The 12,358-nt window shown below is 41.9% G+C and overlaps 1 protein-coding gene across 1 annotated transcript in view; it reads left to right on the top strand.

Annotated features, from left to right (window-relative positions):
- The first annotated feature begins 4,063 nt into the window (after nt 1–4,063).
- Nucleotides 4,064–12,358, top strand: part of TCTN3 (tectonic family member 3) — a 16,661-nt gene continuing 8,366 nt past the window's right edge. The window contains exons 1-12 of the mRNA XM_015559392.1: nt 4,064–4,409; nt 4,582–4,705; nt 5,022–5,140; nt 6,744–6,871; nt 7,105–7,213; nt 7,301–7,416; nt 8,152–8,187; nt 8,737–8,817; nt 9,807–9,932; nt 11,037–11,141; nt 11,582–11,676; nt 12,231–12,358. The exon at nt 12,231–12,358 is cut by the window's right edge and continues 12 nt beyond it. Of these exons, the coding sequence (XP_015414878.1) occupies nt 4,160–4,409; nt 4,582–4,705; nt 5,022–5,140; nt 6,744–6,871; nt 7,105–7,213; nt 7,301–7,416; nt 8,152–8,187; nt 8,737–8,817; nt 9,807–9,932; nt 11,037–11,141; nt 11,582–11,676; nt 12,231–12,358 (1,417 nt within the window). The 5' untranslated portion in view covers nt 4,064–4,159. The remainder of the gene's footprint in view (nt 4,410–4,581; nt 4,706–5,021; nt 5,141–6,743; nt 6,872–7,104; nt 7,214–7,300; nt 7,417–8,151; nt 8,188–8,736; nt 8,818–9,806; nt 9,933–11,036; nt 11,142–11,581; nt 11,677–12,230) is intronic.

The following is a 12,358-nucleotide window of genomic DNA, read 5'->3' on the forward strand; positions in this document are numbered from 1 at the left end:
CAGACTTAGAGAAAGCTGGCCGCCACCTCTGCCAGCAGCCACAAACAGTGCCACTACCTCTGGTGTCAACAGAGGCCAAGTGAGGAAATGGACTTGTACTGCCCCCTGGAGGTTATGGGGCAGCACCCTCCTTCCACTGCCAGAGTAGGATCTTTATACTCGAGTCTCATAACAGAATACCCAAAAGGTATAGGTTTATACCAATAACCAGGAATATCACAAACCGAATTTTTAAAAAGACGATAGATGCCAACACAGAGATTCTAGTTTAATTCTAGCTTAAAGTCTAACTTAATTTCTAATAGAAATTCTAGCTTAAATGTGTAAATATATTTAAAGTAATCGTGTGAATTGGTCTTTGAGAGTTCTAATTATTATGTAAGTATGCGTAACCCACTAAAATATGTTATGATTTAAATAGCAGGTGTCTTTTATGAAATAATTTCTTTTGTATATGAAAGAAGGCCATAGATAGGAAATGCTGGGCAGGCGTGAGGTTTCCATGGTTGTCACTATCCAGGTTTCTTCCATTTTGCTGCTTACCTTTGATTAGCGTCTCATTTCAAGTTCCAAAATGACTGCTCCAGCTCCAGCCATCTCACTAAAAATGTAAGCAGCAGGATGGAAGGGAAAAAGGGAACAGCCTGAATTTCTCAAGAGATTTCCCCAAAGCCCCATCAATTTTCATTGGTCAAGACTACATGTATAATCCCAACTAGCTGCAAAGGATGCTGGCAAATGTCATCTTTTGGCTACATTGTATTCAGTTAAGAAGTAAGGTTCTGTTTACTTGAGAGAGAAGGGAGAATGGGCCTGTGGTAAGCAACTAGGAGTCTCTGCCACAAAGTGAAATTTACACAGACTCAGACTCCAGAAAAGATGGAACCACAGACAGTTGCCAAAGGATGAAATGAAGAAAAGCAAAACAAAAAGCAACAACAAAAATAGATACCCCCTCTTACATTAAGGAAAAAGATAACATTATAAATTCACAAATGAGTTTCAATTTAGGAATGGTAGGTAGTGTATTGTTAGTACAGTGCTTGCTATTAATACTAATAGCTAGAAAACTACAAATAGCTAAAGAAAAGGTTTTAAAACAGATTTAAAAGTGAAAACATATTTCCCTTTATAATGTATTCTTTGTTTAATAATCTAATAAGCAAGAAAATTCTCTCAGAGCTACTAAACTTTCATTTATTTTATTTAGTTGGATAATTGCTTGTGAACCACTGTTTAACTTACATAGTTATTTTAATCATGGTTATTACAAAGATTAATGATGGTTTAAAAATGCTTCCTGGAGAGGTGGAGTAGGAGGAGGGAGGTGGAAATGGTTATGAAAAGATAATAGGAGTGATCTTTGTGGCAATGGAATTGTTCTGTATCTTTACTATGGTGGTGGGTGCATGAAAATGCGCATGTGATAAAATTGCATAGAACTAAATGCACACATACACGCATGCACAAGAGTCAAACTGGGAAAAGCAGAAGATGGGTGAATTGTATCAATGCCAATACTCTGGTTGAGTGTACTGTAGTTTTGCAAAGTATTATCTTTAAACAGACACAGTGGTACCTCAATCAATAACTCATACAATTGTCCAAGGGCCCTACTGATACAAATAGCTTCTTACGGTGTGCTTAGAACATCCTTAAGATTGTATTAAGCCTCTGTTATGCAACTTTTATTTGTCCACCTTCAATTCAATCCCATCTACCCTCTATATTTCAAGGATTCTCATAATGTCTAGCCCATTGAGAGCACCCCTTCGTGTTTTTCAATATCAAGGTATGTGCATGGATGTCCATGAGTGTGTGTATCCATCTACCCTTTCTGTAATTTTTAGAGATTTAGGAAAGAGGGGAGGAGTGAGGAGAGGATAGAATTTGTTCTCCATCTGCCATGTTGATCCAATCTCTTGGCTAAGTTTCTAAGCACACATTGAACTTTTCAGTACCAAACACGGACAGCTGCTAGTATCCTATGATCTAATTTGGAAACCTCTGCTTCTGAGGTGATGTCATATTAAGCTATTTCAATTGAAGACTTGGTCCCCATATTAAAACTGGCATCTGCATGACACATGTGAATAGGTTTAATTCTCCTTCCTCAAAAGTATCTTTCAGATTTAAATATTAGATCCCAAAAGAATGTCCAGTTCTATATTACAAAGATTCCTACAAGCATGTAACAGCAACAATACACCAGTGCCACTACCTCTGGTGTCAACAGAGACCAAGTGATATTTTTTCCAACTATAACAAAGAGAAAAAAAATAATTATTCCAAAAAATTTGTCAAGTGCTGAAATTCAAGAATAAGAAAAAGCAACACAGATCCTGAAATGTAATTTCCCCAAACTCAACCCTGAAATTACTTCAACCAACAGATTCTTTGGCCAGTGTTAATAAATTTAGGAATAATTTACCATTGATTGAGAATTATGGTGTAAATTCCAAACTTTGAAATCTAACCTACTCTGATTAGACATGTCTAATGGCTGCCTCCTGCACACCCCCTACCTGGGATCGAGCCCTTCATCTGGAATCGAACCAGCAACCTTTGGTGCACAGATGACGCCCAACCAACTGAGCCACACTGGTGAGGGCTTTTACAAAATATTTAATGAACATATGCCTGAGGCACTGCTCTAGGCATGTGACACAACAGTGAACTAAACAGACAAAACCTCCTGTTTTGTGGACCTCATATTCCAGTAATTACATATGTTTTTGGATAAGCTGAACTTGGCCTTTTCCTACAGAAATTACTATCAAAATAGATAAATGTTTTATACCCAAACTCAAATATAGAAACTCTCCTTAGCATCACCCAATCATATAAAAATAGGTTTGATAACATTTATAACACAGAGATACATTTAGCTACTGACTTCAAAACATTAGAATATCAGTATCTTGTCAGAGAATGTGAACAAGATCAGTTATCCTAAAATTTCTCTCTAAAGTGATCACTTGGAAAAGGAGGCATTATTGCTAGATTTTAGCTAAGGGTACTAGATTTAAGATAACTCTTACCAGGCCTTAATCTATATCAGAAAACCAAGGCACGGAAATGATCCAGATGTAAGAACTGGGCAGGCTGAGGAAAACACTGGGCCTCGCTGGAGCAAGATTTTCACCACCGACAGTTGTACTACCCAGCATGGTAGCTACTAGTCCCGTGGAGTTATTTAACTTGGAATGAAAATCTTTAAATTCAGCTCTACAGTCACTGTAGCCACATTTCAGGTGCGCAGAAGCCACACAGAGCCTGTGGTAGTTGCTATGTTGAAAGTGCAGGTACAGAACATTTCCAACACTGCGGGAGCTCCATCGGCACTGCTGCTCTAGAAAAGCAGAAGAGCCACACATTTCCCAAAGAGGGCCACAGAAAGGAGCGGTTTGTAATAGCAAATAATAATAATAATAATAATTAATAATAATAATAATAATGTTTTCTTCTCCATCCCGTGGCTATTTCCATCCCCGAATCTTATTTTCTCTTCACCCCCTAGAAAATGTCTCCTTTCCTTACTCCTTCTCTATCTTCTCACATTTTTTCCTACTCCATTTTTTCAACCCCCTTCTCTATTTTTTGTAGTAACAAACATGCCGTCCACATTTTATGATTTCACACATTTATTGAGGTTGATATGTTTTAGTAATTTCTCAGTGTTAAAATCTAAGAAGCGGAATCTTTCTAATTGCTGTATTTTCCTTCGTGGAATTTTCCTTGCTTAGAATCTGGAACGATATGCAATTCTAGTTCCAGACTCTGGGGTTTCCCTCCATCAAAGGAAGGGCTCAGGCCTCTGGGCCGGGAAGCCCGCTCGGCTCCTGCGGCCCCGGTCTTTCCGCTGAACCTCTACTGCCACCTAGCGGAGGGCGGGGTGAGGGCGCCTTCGCCAGTTTGGCGGTTGCCAAGCGACGGAGGCGGGGCCCGGCCTAAGGAGGAGGGCGCACACTAAACGATGCCGAAAGAGCTGTAACAACGCCGCTTTCTATTGGTTGAAGAGTTCTCAGCCACCACCATGAGCCAATGAGCAGAGGCAAACAGATGACGTAGACGCTCTGCGACTGCTCCCCTCAGCCCCCTCCGTCACCTAGCGACGCGTCCGGCGGCACTGCAAACACTCGGGGACCTCAGCGGCCCCATGTACACCTCGCCGCTCGCGCTCCTGCAGGTGTTCTTCCTGCTGGCCCCCGAGGGCGTCCGTCCTCAGCCCTCTTCCTCCCCGCCAGGGCCGGGGCTCACCTCCTCGGGGCCAGGGTCGCAGAGCGGGACCCTTGAACCCTCTTCGGAGGGGACTGAAACTCCGCGGGCTGGGCCTGGGACCTCCGCGGTGTTCCCTACGCTCGGGACCCCTTCAGCGCCTGGAGATGGGGCCATGGACCTCTTCCCAGGTGAGGGGAGGGGAGGTGATGGGAAGTACAGGCTTCGTTCTAAAATTCTGTGAATAAAGTGAATTGCTACCAAGTGAGGTTTGGGGCTGCCAGAAGGGGGGAATTCGAATGCACTTGGAAGAATTCAGGGCTCCTCATCCCTTTCGCTCTACTTTATGTTGCACCTTCGTAGTCTTACCGATCTGTGTCTGCGACTTGACTCCTGGAACCTGCGATATAAACTGCTGCTGCGACAGAGACTGCTCTCTTCTCCACCCGAGGACAGTTTTCTCCTTCTGCCTTCCGGGAAGCGTGAGGTGAGCTGCCCGTGCAGGGTGAGCCCTAGAGGGGGTGGGGGCCCTGGAATGGGTGATAGTTGGAAGTAGGGAGAGAGATCCTTGCTGCCTGCCTCCCTCATTTCCACCGTGAGTGGGCTTGCCCTGGTGTTCCCAGAAGTGACTTTGCTCTTCGGGATCTTTAGAGCCGGGCTGTCCCGTAGACTGGGACCTTCGTGTTGTCCGGTGGCTGCCCAAAAAGCCATTCTTTGCCATCTGACTGACATCTATGGGGCAACCTTGTTTGGACCTAGCCCCGTGCTTCTAAATGTACCTTCTTCATCCTGTGTCTTCACAGGTCTTCAAGTTGGGTTTGTGTGGACAACTCCCTTATCTTCAGGAGTAATTCCCCATTTCCGTCAAGAGTTTTCGTGGATGTAAATGGAATTAAGCAGTTTTGTGTCCACGTGAACAACTGTGAGTAGAAGCGTGTTGGTTCTTATTGCCTAACATTTATTGAAAGCTGTTTTTGTCTCTGTCCTTTTCTTTGTTTTGTTTTTAAACTTTTTTTTTCTCCTTTGAGAATTTCTATCTTCCTCTTCTCCACCTGCCCCCTCTCTCTTTCTCTTATTAGTGAACATTTGCAGTCTTTTAGTGCCCTATTGGCTATGGGTCAGAAAACCCATACAGAACTTTAATTTCAATCATCCCTGTTGGCCCAGATAATTCCAGGTAGATTCTATTCCCCTACTTGCTACAATCTCCATGAAGGCTCTCGCTGAATCTCCAGCAAGCGATACATAGGAGGCACCAAATAGTACGTGAATGAATGTCTTTGAAAAATGACCTATATACCAACCTTGTTTTTATTTTATGAAGCATCAATGTAGGAGAAAGAGCGTTAGAGTCGGATCTCAGCCTTGCCGTTTACTTACCAGCTGCTCAGACTTGGACAAATCCCTTGGCATTTCCAGTCTCATTTCTTCCGTTGCGAAATAAGCAATAATAATACTAACCCTGGATGTGAAAGGGATCTGTTAACCTTAGAGTGCAATAGCAATGAGAGGTGGTTGCTATTATTAAGGTTTTTAAATAGACTTGGAAATTTGCTGATGATAGCTATACCACATTAGCTGCGGCTGCCCCATCCTTTCTAAATCTCCCACTGCCTTCTAGTCCCAGGCTTACTGCTCCAGAGCTATTGCAATAGCATCCAACTGGCCTTCCTTGCTTTTGATCTCCCCTCCTGCCTCCTATCCCATCCTGCTACTGCTCTGGACCAGTAGTTTTGAACTTTCTTTCCCCAACAACACCTGAGAGTCATTCCCTTGGAAACTATAGGATACTTAGGATTGTTCCGTTTATATAAACATTGTGTCTCCCAAGGTAAATTATCAGCTTCTAGAAAGGATGGATTATATACCCAGAAGTGGGGTTACTTGGTCATGTGGTAACTCTATTATTAATTTTTTGAGGAACCTCCATACTGTTTTCCATTGTGTTGGCTATATTTTTACCTCCGATACTAATACTAAAACAATAATTCATTTAACAGATTACAAATAAATTAGAAGATGATAGAAATCAGAATTGTTAACTCAAGATCGAGTATTGAACGGGAACCTTCTGGGAAAATGTTTTATAACTTAATCTGAGTAGTAGTAATAACATTATGTAGATTTGTAAAAATTCTTTTTTTTAAATATATTTTATTGATATTTTACAGAGAGAAAGGGAGAGGGATAGAGAGTTAGAAGCATCGATGAGAGAGAAACATCGATCAGCTGCCTCCGGCACACTCCCCACTGGGGATGTGCCCATAACCAAGGCACACGCCCTTGACCGGAATCGAACCTGGGACCTTTTAGTCTGCAGGCCGACTCTCTATCCACTGAACCAAACCGGTTAGGGCTGTAAAAATTCTTTTGAGTTTACACTTAAGATTACTGCGTTTGTATACTTAAGCTTACTGTGTATATATTATGCCTCAATAAAAATATTAGTTACTTGGCATGCAAACCATTTAAAAATAAATATTTTGCTTTTATCTAAAACCCTTTTATTTCTAAACACATTTTAGCAAAATTAAACTACTTCCAGAAGCCCCCAAAAGTCAATGCATCCAACTTCCAGACCCCCGCTACAGAGTTTGGAGGCAACTCATTCAATTCAACATTCCAGACGCAGTCGCCAGCACCTTTTTACAGGGTGAGCCCGGGGAAGGGGATGGGATTGTTGGGTTTGATGTTTCCCTCATAACCAACAAGTGACTGGTATCTTTGAGGTCCCCCGCTGCAGCTAGGTAAACCGCTGTCCATTCTTTGGGAGAGCGGTATTGTCCACATGAACAAGCTGAGTTAATTTTTGTTTCTACTTTTTCAGTTTCTGGTGGACTTCTCTCCACTTTCATGGTGATTAAGTTTCTGCTATGTTTTGTTCAGGCTGGGGACCCCATTTTGACTTACTTCTCAGAGTGGTCTGTAGTAAGCTTGCTGAGGCAGCCTGCAGGAGTTGGAGCTGGGGGACACTGTATCGAGAGCAATCCTGCAGGTGCGTCAGAGCAAAAGTGCCAACCTTTTTCTTCAAGTTAGAATAGGCTTTCTCATTTACCACCCCCTTAATTCTTTGTGTGTGAAGGTTTCTTGGAGAGTAAAAGTACAACCTGTGTCCGTTTCTTCAAGAATCTGGCAAACAGCTGCACCTTGGACCCAGCCCTCAATGCTGTCTCTTACTACAACTTCACAGTCTTGAAGGTGGGTATCCCTTCTCTCCCACTCTCAGCACTATGGGTTTAAAGTCAGCATGCTGCCCACTGCTGGGTTGTGGGCAAAGCACTAACTTGGAAGTCAGAATGCCCAAGAGCTACATAAAAGGCAGAGGGCTGGAAGTCCTATTGTCTGAAGAAAGATGAAAGAATTAGGGCTATATAGCCATGATTAGAGATTTTCTTTTTTTCTTCTTCTTTTTTTTAAAATAATATATATTTTGTTGATTTTTTACAGAGAGGAAGGGAGAGGGATAGAGAGTTAGAAACATCAGTGAGAGAGAAACATCGGTCAGCTGCCTCCTGCACACCCCCTACTGGGGACGTGCTTGCAACCAAGGTACATGCCCTTGACTAGAATCGAACCTGGGACCCTTCAGTCCACAGGCCAACGCTCTATCCACTGAGCCAAACCGGTCAGGGCCATGATTAGAGATTTTCAACCTCCTGGCCAATGGGATTGGCTAGGGAGGGTGAGAAGGGTGACATCTCACTATTTCATCAAAACTTCAGTAGAGCTCAGAGTAGATGGGCATCGCAGTCCATCCAACCTCCCTTCTGCTTTCTCCTGGCGTTTTAGTGTAAAGAAGAGGCAGGTAGAAGAGAGGAAGCAAATGATTCTAATATGTTGATTTATTGCCCCCCCAAATGTGAAAATGCAGGCCCCTGGAGATTTTCTCTAAGATGTGTGCATACTCATTTTCTTGCTTTTCTCTTATTCTAGGTGCCAAGAGGTATGACTGATCTGCAGAATATGAAGGTATGATGCTGCTCATCAGGAAAAAATAAAGTGAATATTTGGTCCCTTTGCATCTGAGGCAATTTCAGTCTTGATTATAATGGTGAAAGAAAATGCATTTGTGATGTATCAAAATGTTAAGTGTGAGTCTAAAACAATGTTTTCCATGTGTTCTATACGATTAATAAGTGTTATATGAATTAAGAATTCAAAAGGTTGTTAGAGAAGTTTGGGAAATATTAACACTATATTTAGGGTGGACTTCTTGGAGTCTTTAATAGGCTTAAGGGCCCTCGTAATCCCTAAAGGCAGGTATCAAATACATATTCCTAAAACTTAATTGACCTTTATGGAACCTTTATGTTATATCTCAGAATCAACGTTCTGAGAAATATGCTTTGAGATGTGCTGGCTTAGAATGACAGTGACTTGAACTTAAGTTGTAGTCTGGCAGCGGAAGGAGAAAGAAAGTTGATGGTCAAAATGAAAAATACTCATTTTAGCTGACATGTAGCTAGAAGAGAAAATGCTGCTTTCAATTTTAGTTCATTTCCTTCTTTCCCTTGCTAGTTCCAGGTTCCTGTAACACCCGTCTCACAGGCTGGTTCTCCTCTGTTGGCTGGAAACACTTGTCAGAATGCTGTTTCCCAGGTAGGAATGGGGACCTCAGGTTCTGGATTGATGAATGTTGTTCGCCATAACTGAGGTACCTCATCTTCAGTACCACACCGACCCCACAGGAAGTTTTGTGCATTACCTGAAAATTAACATGTCAAGAATTGAGCCCATCCCCTTCCTCCCTACCGTGTTTCAGCCGTTTCCACTGCTACCGTCCTCCAGTATTGCGTGTTGTGAACATTAAGAGTATTTCTGACTCCTCTGTTGATAGGCAGTCTCTTAGGGTTCTTACTGACCATGTTTTCTTCTGTTAGCGAAGTCAGTATCATCTGAAGATCTGAAATAGACTAATCAACTTTTCCTCTGTTCTCTCTCTTCTAATCAACCTGTGGAAGTAAAAATTATCTTAAAGTGTAACTTTAAAGACTATGTTCAGAAATCTAAGGATCAATTGCTTATAACTTCCATCTCCAGCTGCTATTTCTCCTCATCCTCAGACATGGGACAGCCAAGTAAACCAGGTTTCCATCCACCTACCTGTGCTTCTCTCACCTTCCTCTGCACACAGTCAAAACTTATTTTTCTTCCCTTTCAAATGTTAAAACTCCCCTCTCCCATGGACCTTTTAAGAGCTCTATCTACTCTCTTTTCTCGTGTGTTTTTAAGAGTACTTGTTTATTCTTCCTCATTTGGCTATATTTTTAATTGAGATATAATTAACATATAGTATTGAATTAGTTTTAGATGTACAATATGATTTGATTCATGTAACGGGGTGGGCAAAAGTAGGTTTACAGTTGTGAGTTAACAACCGTCACCACACACTTACACATTTTTCTCTTGCAATGAGAACCTTCAAGATCTACTCTTATCGGCTTTCAGATATACAGATTTGTTCATAGTAGTCACCATGCTATGCCCTCATTCATTTATAATAAAACCCTTAAAGACAGAAAATTTAAATTACACATAATTGGCCCACTAAATAATCTTTATTAATCGATTCTACTTTTGTATTGCAGGTCATCTATGAGATAGAGACCAATGGGACTTTGGGAATCCAGAAGGTCTCTGTCAGTTTTGAACAAACCAACCTAACTGTTGAGCCAGGCGCTTCCTTACAGCAGCAGTTCATCATTCACTTCAGGGTAAGGCCCCTTCTCTTACGGGGGCCAGAGCAGGAAGGAATACAGTTGCTCTGTGTCTGTAACACGTGTGAAGTAGAGTGAGAATATGAAGGCCTACTTCAGTCTGTCGGTTGAGGCATTTCTTTTTGTAGTGTGCGGACTTCCTGAATACATTTACAAGGATACATGACCCCTTCACTACAGAGGAAAAGAACAGACACTGCTATAGCACAGAGTCAAAGCCCAGGGAACCATAGAGTACACTGGTATTCACTGTGCAAGAGGCCTCCACATCTAGTAAGCCATAATTTAACTACTAGTGATAGGGATTCAGCAGTGCCTGTTCATTAACATTTCCTCTGATTCTCTGCTTGGCCCCCAGCAAAGCAGGAATTCAATGTCAAATCCAAACTCTTTTTTTAAATAGTCATTTTGAATCATAAACTCAGCCATCATCTCACAGAAATTCTCATATTTCTGTGCATTCAGTAGATACTTTTTTCACTTTTATATTTCTGTATTATTTGAGCTTACGCGCTTACAATGAGTATGAATTTTTGTCTATGTGTATTTGTGAACGTTGTCAAAAATGTAAATGGCATTCAGTGTTTTAATCGTTCCTCACTTAACCTAAGTTTCCAATCTTGATCACCACCTTTGGCTTTCTTCTGCTGCTACTTTTTGAACCTTGCCGAGTCCAGTTTTGTTCTCAGCTCTGCCTCCAAGTGATCAACCAAGTCTCATCTCTCCGAGTTCATCTCTGGAAAATCTATAGTTAATTAAAATATATTTATAAATTACATTTAAATCCTTCTCCTTTCAGACCTAAATTGATAGTAATTTTTTAAAAACAGGGTTAATAGATCTTTGCTTGTAACCCTTGGTAGCAGTGCCATACAGTGAATTTATATAGTAAATTTCAATACTCAGATCACTCAGGATTTACTTCAGGGGATAAAAATGGAAGTCATTGGAATAGAAATTTTTGCAAAATCCTACAGTGTGGAAGGAGGCCCCCAGTGCAGCTAACTTTCTGCATTGCCTTAAGGAAGGGTGTGAAGAAAGCAGTGGAAGGTGTGAGAGCATGCCTTCCTCCATAAGTGACTTTCTTTACTCTTTCTGCAGGCTCTTCAGAGCGCAGCCACTTCCCTTCCTGGTCCCAGAAGTGGGAATCCTGGCTACATTGTTGGGAAGCCACTCTTGGCCCTAACTGGTGACATAAGTCACTCTGTATCCTTTCTGGGGCTGAGTGGCCTGTTGCAGACTAATGAGAAAAGCTGCAGCTGCTGATCTTTTGGATTTCCCAATTCTGCAGTCCCCCATTTTTTAGGTATCCAGGACTTCCTTTACCAAGCCATTAATACAGTGTATTCTCAAATGGTGATACGACCAAAGGCTTTAAAACATCTTAGACTGGCTGAAGGTGAAGATCGTGACTGATTTTTATTTAATGAGGTATTTATATGCTGGTGTGTGCTTAACCATTTTTGGAAAAACACTATTTCTGTGTGCTTTTTAATTCCTAGAAGAAGAAAACAAATTGTGACTTGAACGATACCATGATATTAATAAAATGTAAGTAGTGTTAAGGAAACAGTAAGAGCATACATTTTCCAGTCTGCCTACTTTTCTTCTGTTATGACCTCCTTGACCATCACTTTCTAACTCAGATGACCCTCTTGCAGAGCCAGGGTGATGGAACTTGCTCTGTCAGGAGACACAAAGTACAATTTGGGGTGAATGCAATGTCTGGATGCAAACTCAGGTAATTCATTGCTCCCCCATCATTTCCCACAGTTTTGTCTCTATTTAGGGATTATGTTGATATGGTAACTTCTATATTTTGAACGAGAGTTCAGAGATTGCTAGTTAGGAATAGTCTTAGAATCTAAATGATATTCATAATGCTAAGAGTTTTCTGACAGTCCTCTATACCTACTGAAGATTTTTTCCCTCCAATTCATTTTATACTATTATCCTATACAATAACAGGCTAATATGCAAATCAACCAAACAGCGGAACAACTGGTCGCTTTGACACACACTGACCACCATCGGGCAGACACTCAACGCAGGAGGTGGCCCCGGTGGTCAATGCGTTCCCACAGTGGGGGGCGCCCTCAGCCAGAAGCCGGGTTTATGGCTGGCGAGGACTCCCAGACTGCAAGAGGGCGCAGGCCGGGCTGAGGGACCCCCCCCCACCAAGTGCACGAATTTCGTGCACCGGACCTCTAGTTTCTAATATTTGGATTAATATGCTAATATGGTTACATTATTAAGTTAGCATTGGACTGCAGCTTCCATGATGTTTAATTTCAGGCTGAAAAAGGTGGACTGCAACCACTTGCAGCAAGAGATGTATCAGACTCTTCACGGGAGGCCCAGACCAGAACATGTTGCCATCTTTGGTAATGCTGACCCAGCTCAGAAGGCAGAGTGGACCCCGA

This window comes from Myotis davidii, unplaced genomic scaffold, assembly GCF_000327345.1.
Source record: "Myotis davidii unplaced genomic scaffold, ASM32734v1 scaffold332, whole genome shotgun sequence".
In the NCBI taxonomy this organism is placed as follows: domain Eukaryota; kingdom Metazoa; phylum Chordata; class Mammalia; order Chiroptera; family Vespertilionidae; genus Myotis; species Myotis davidii.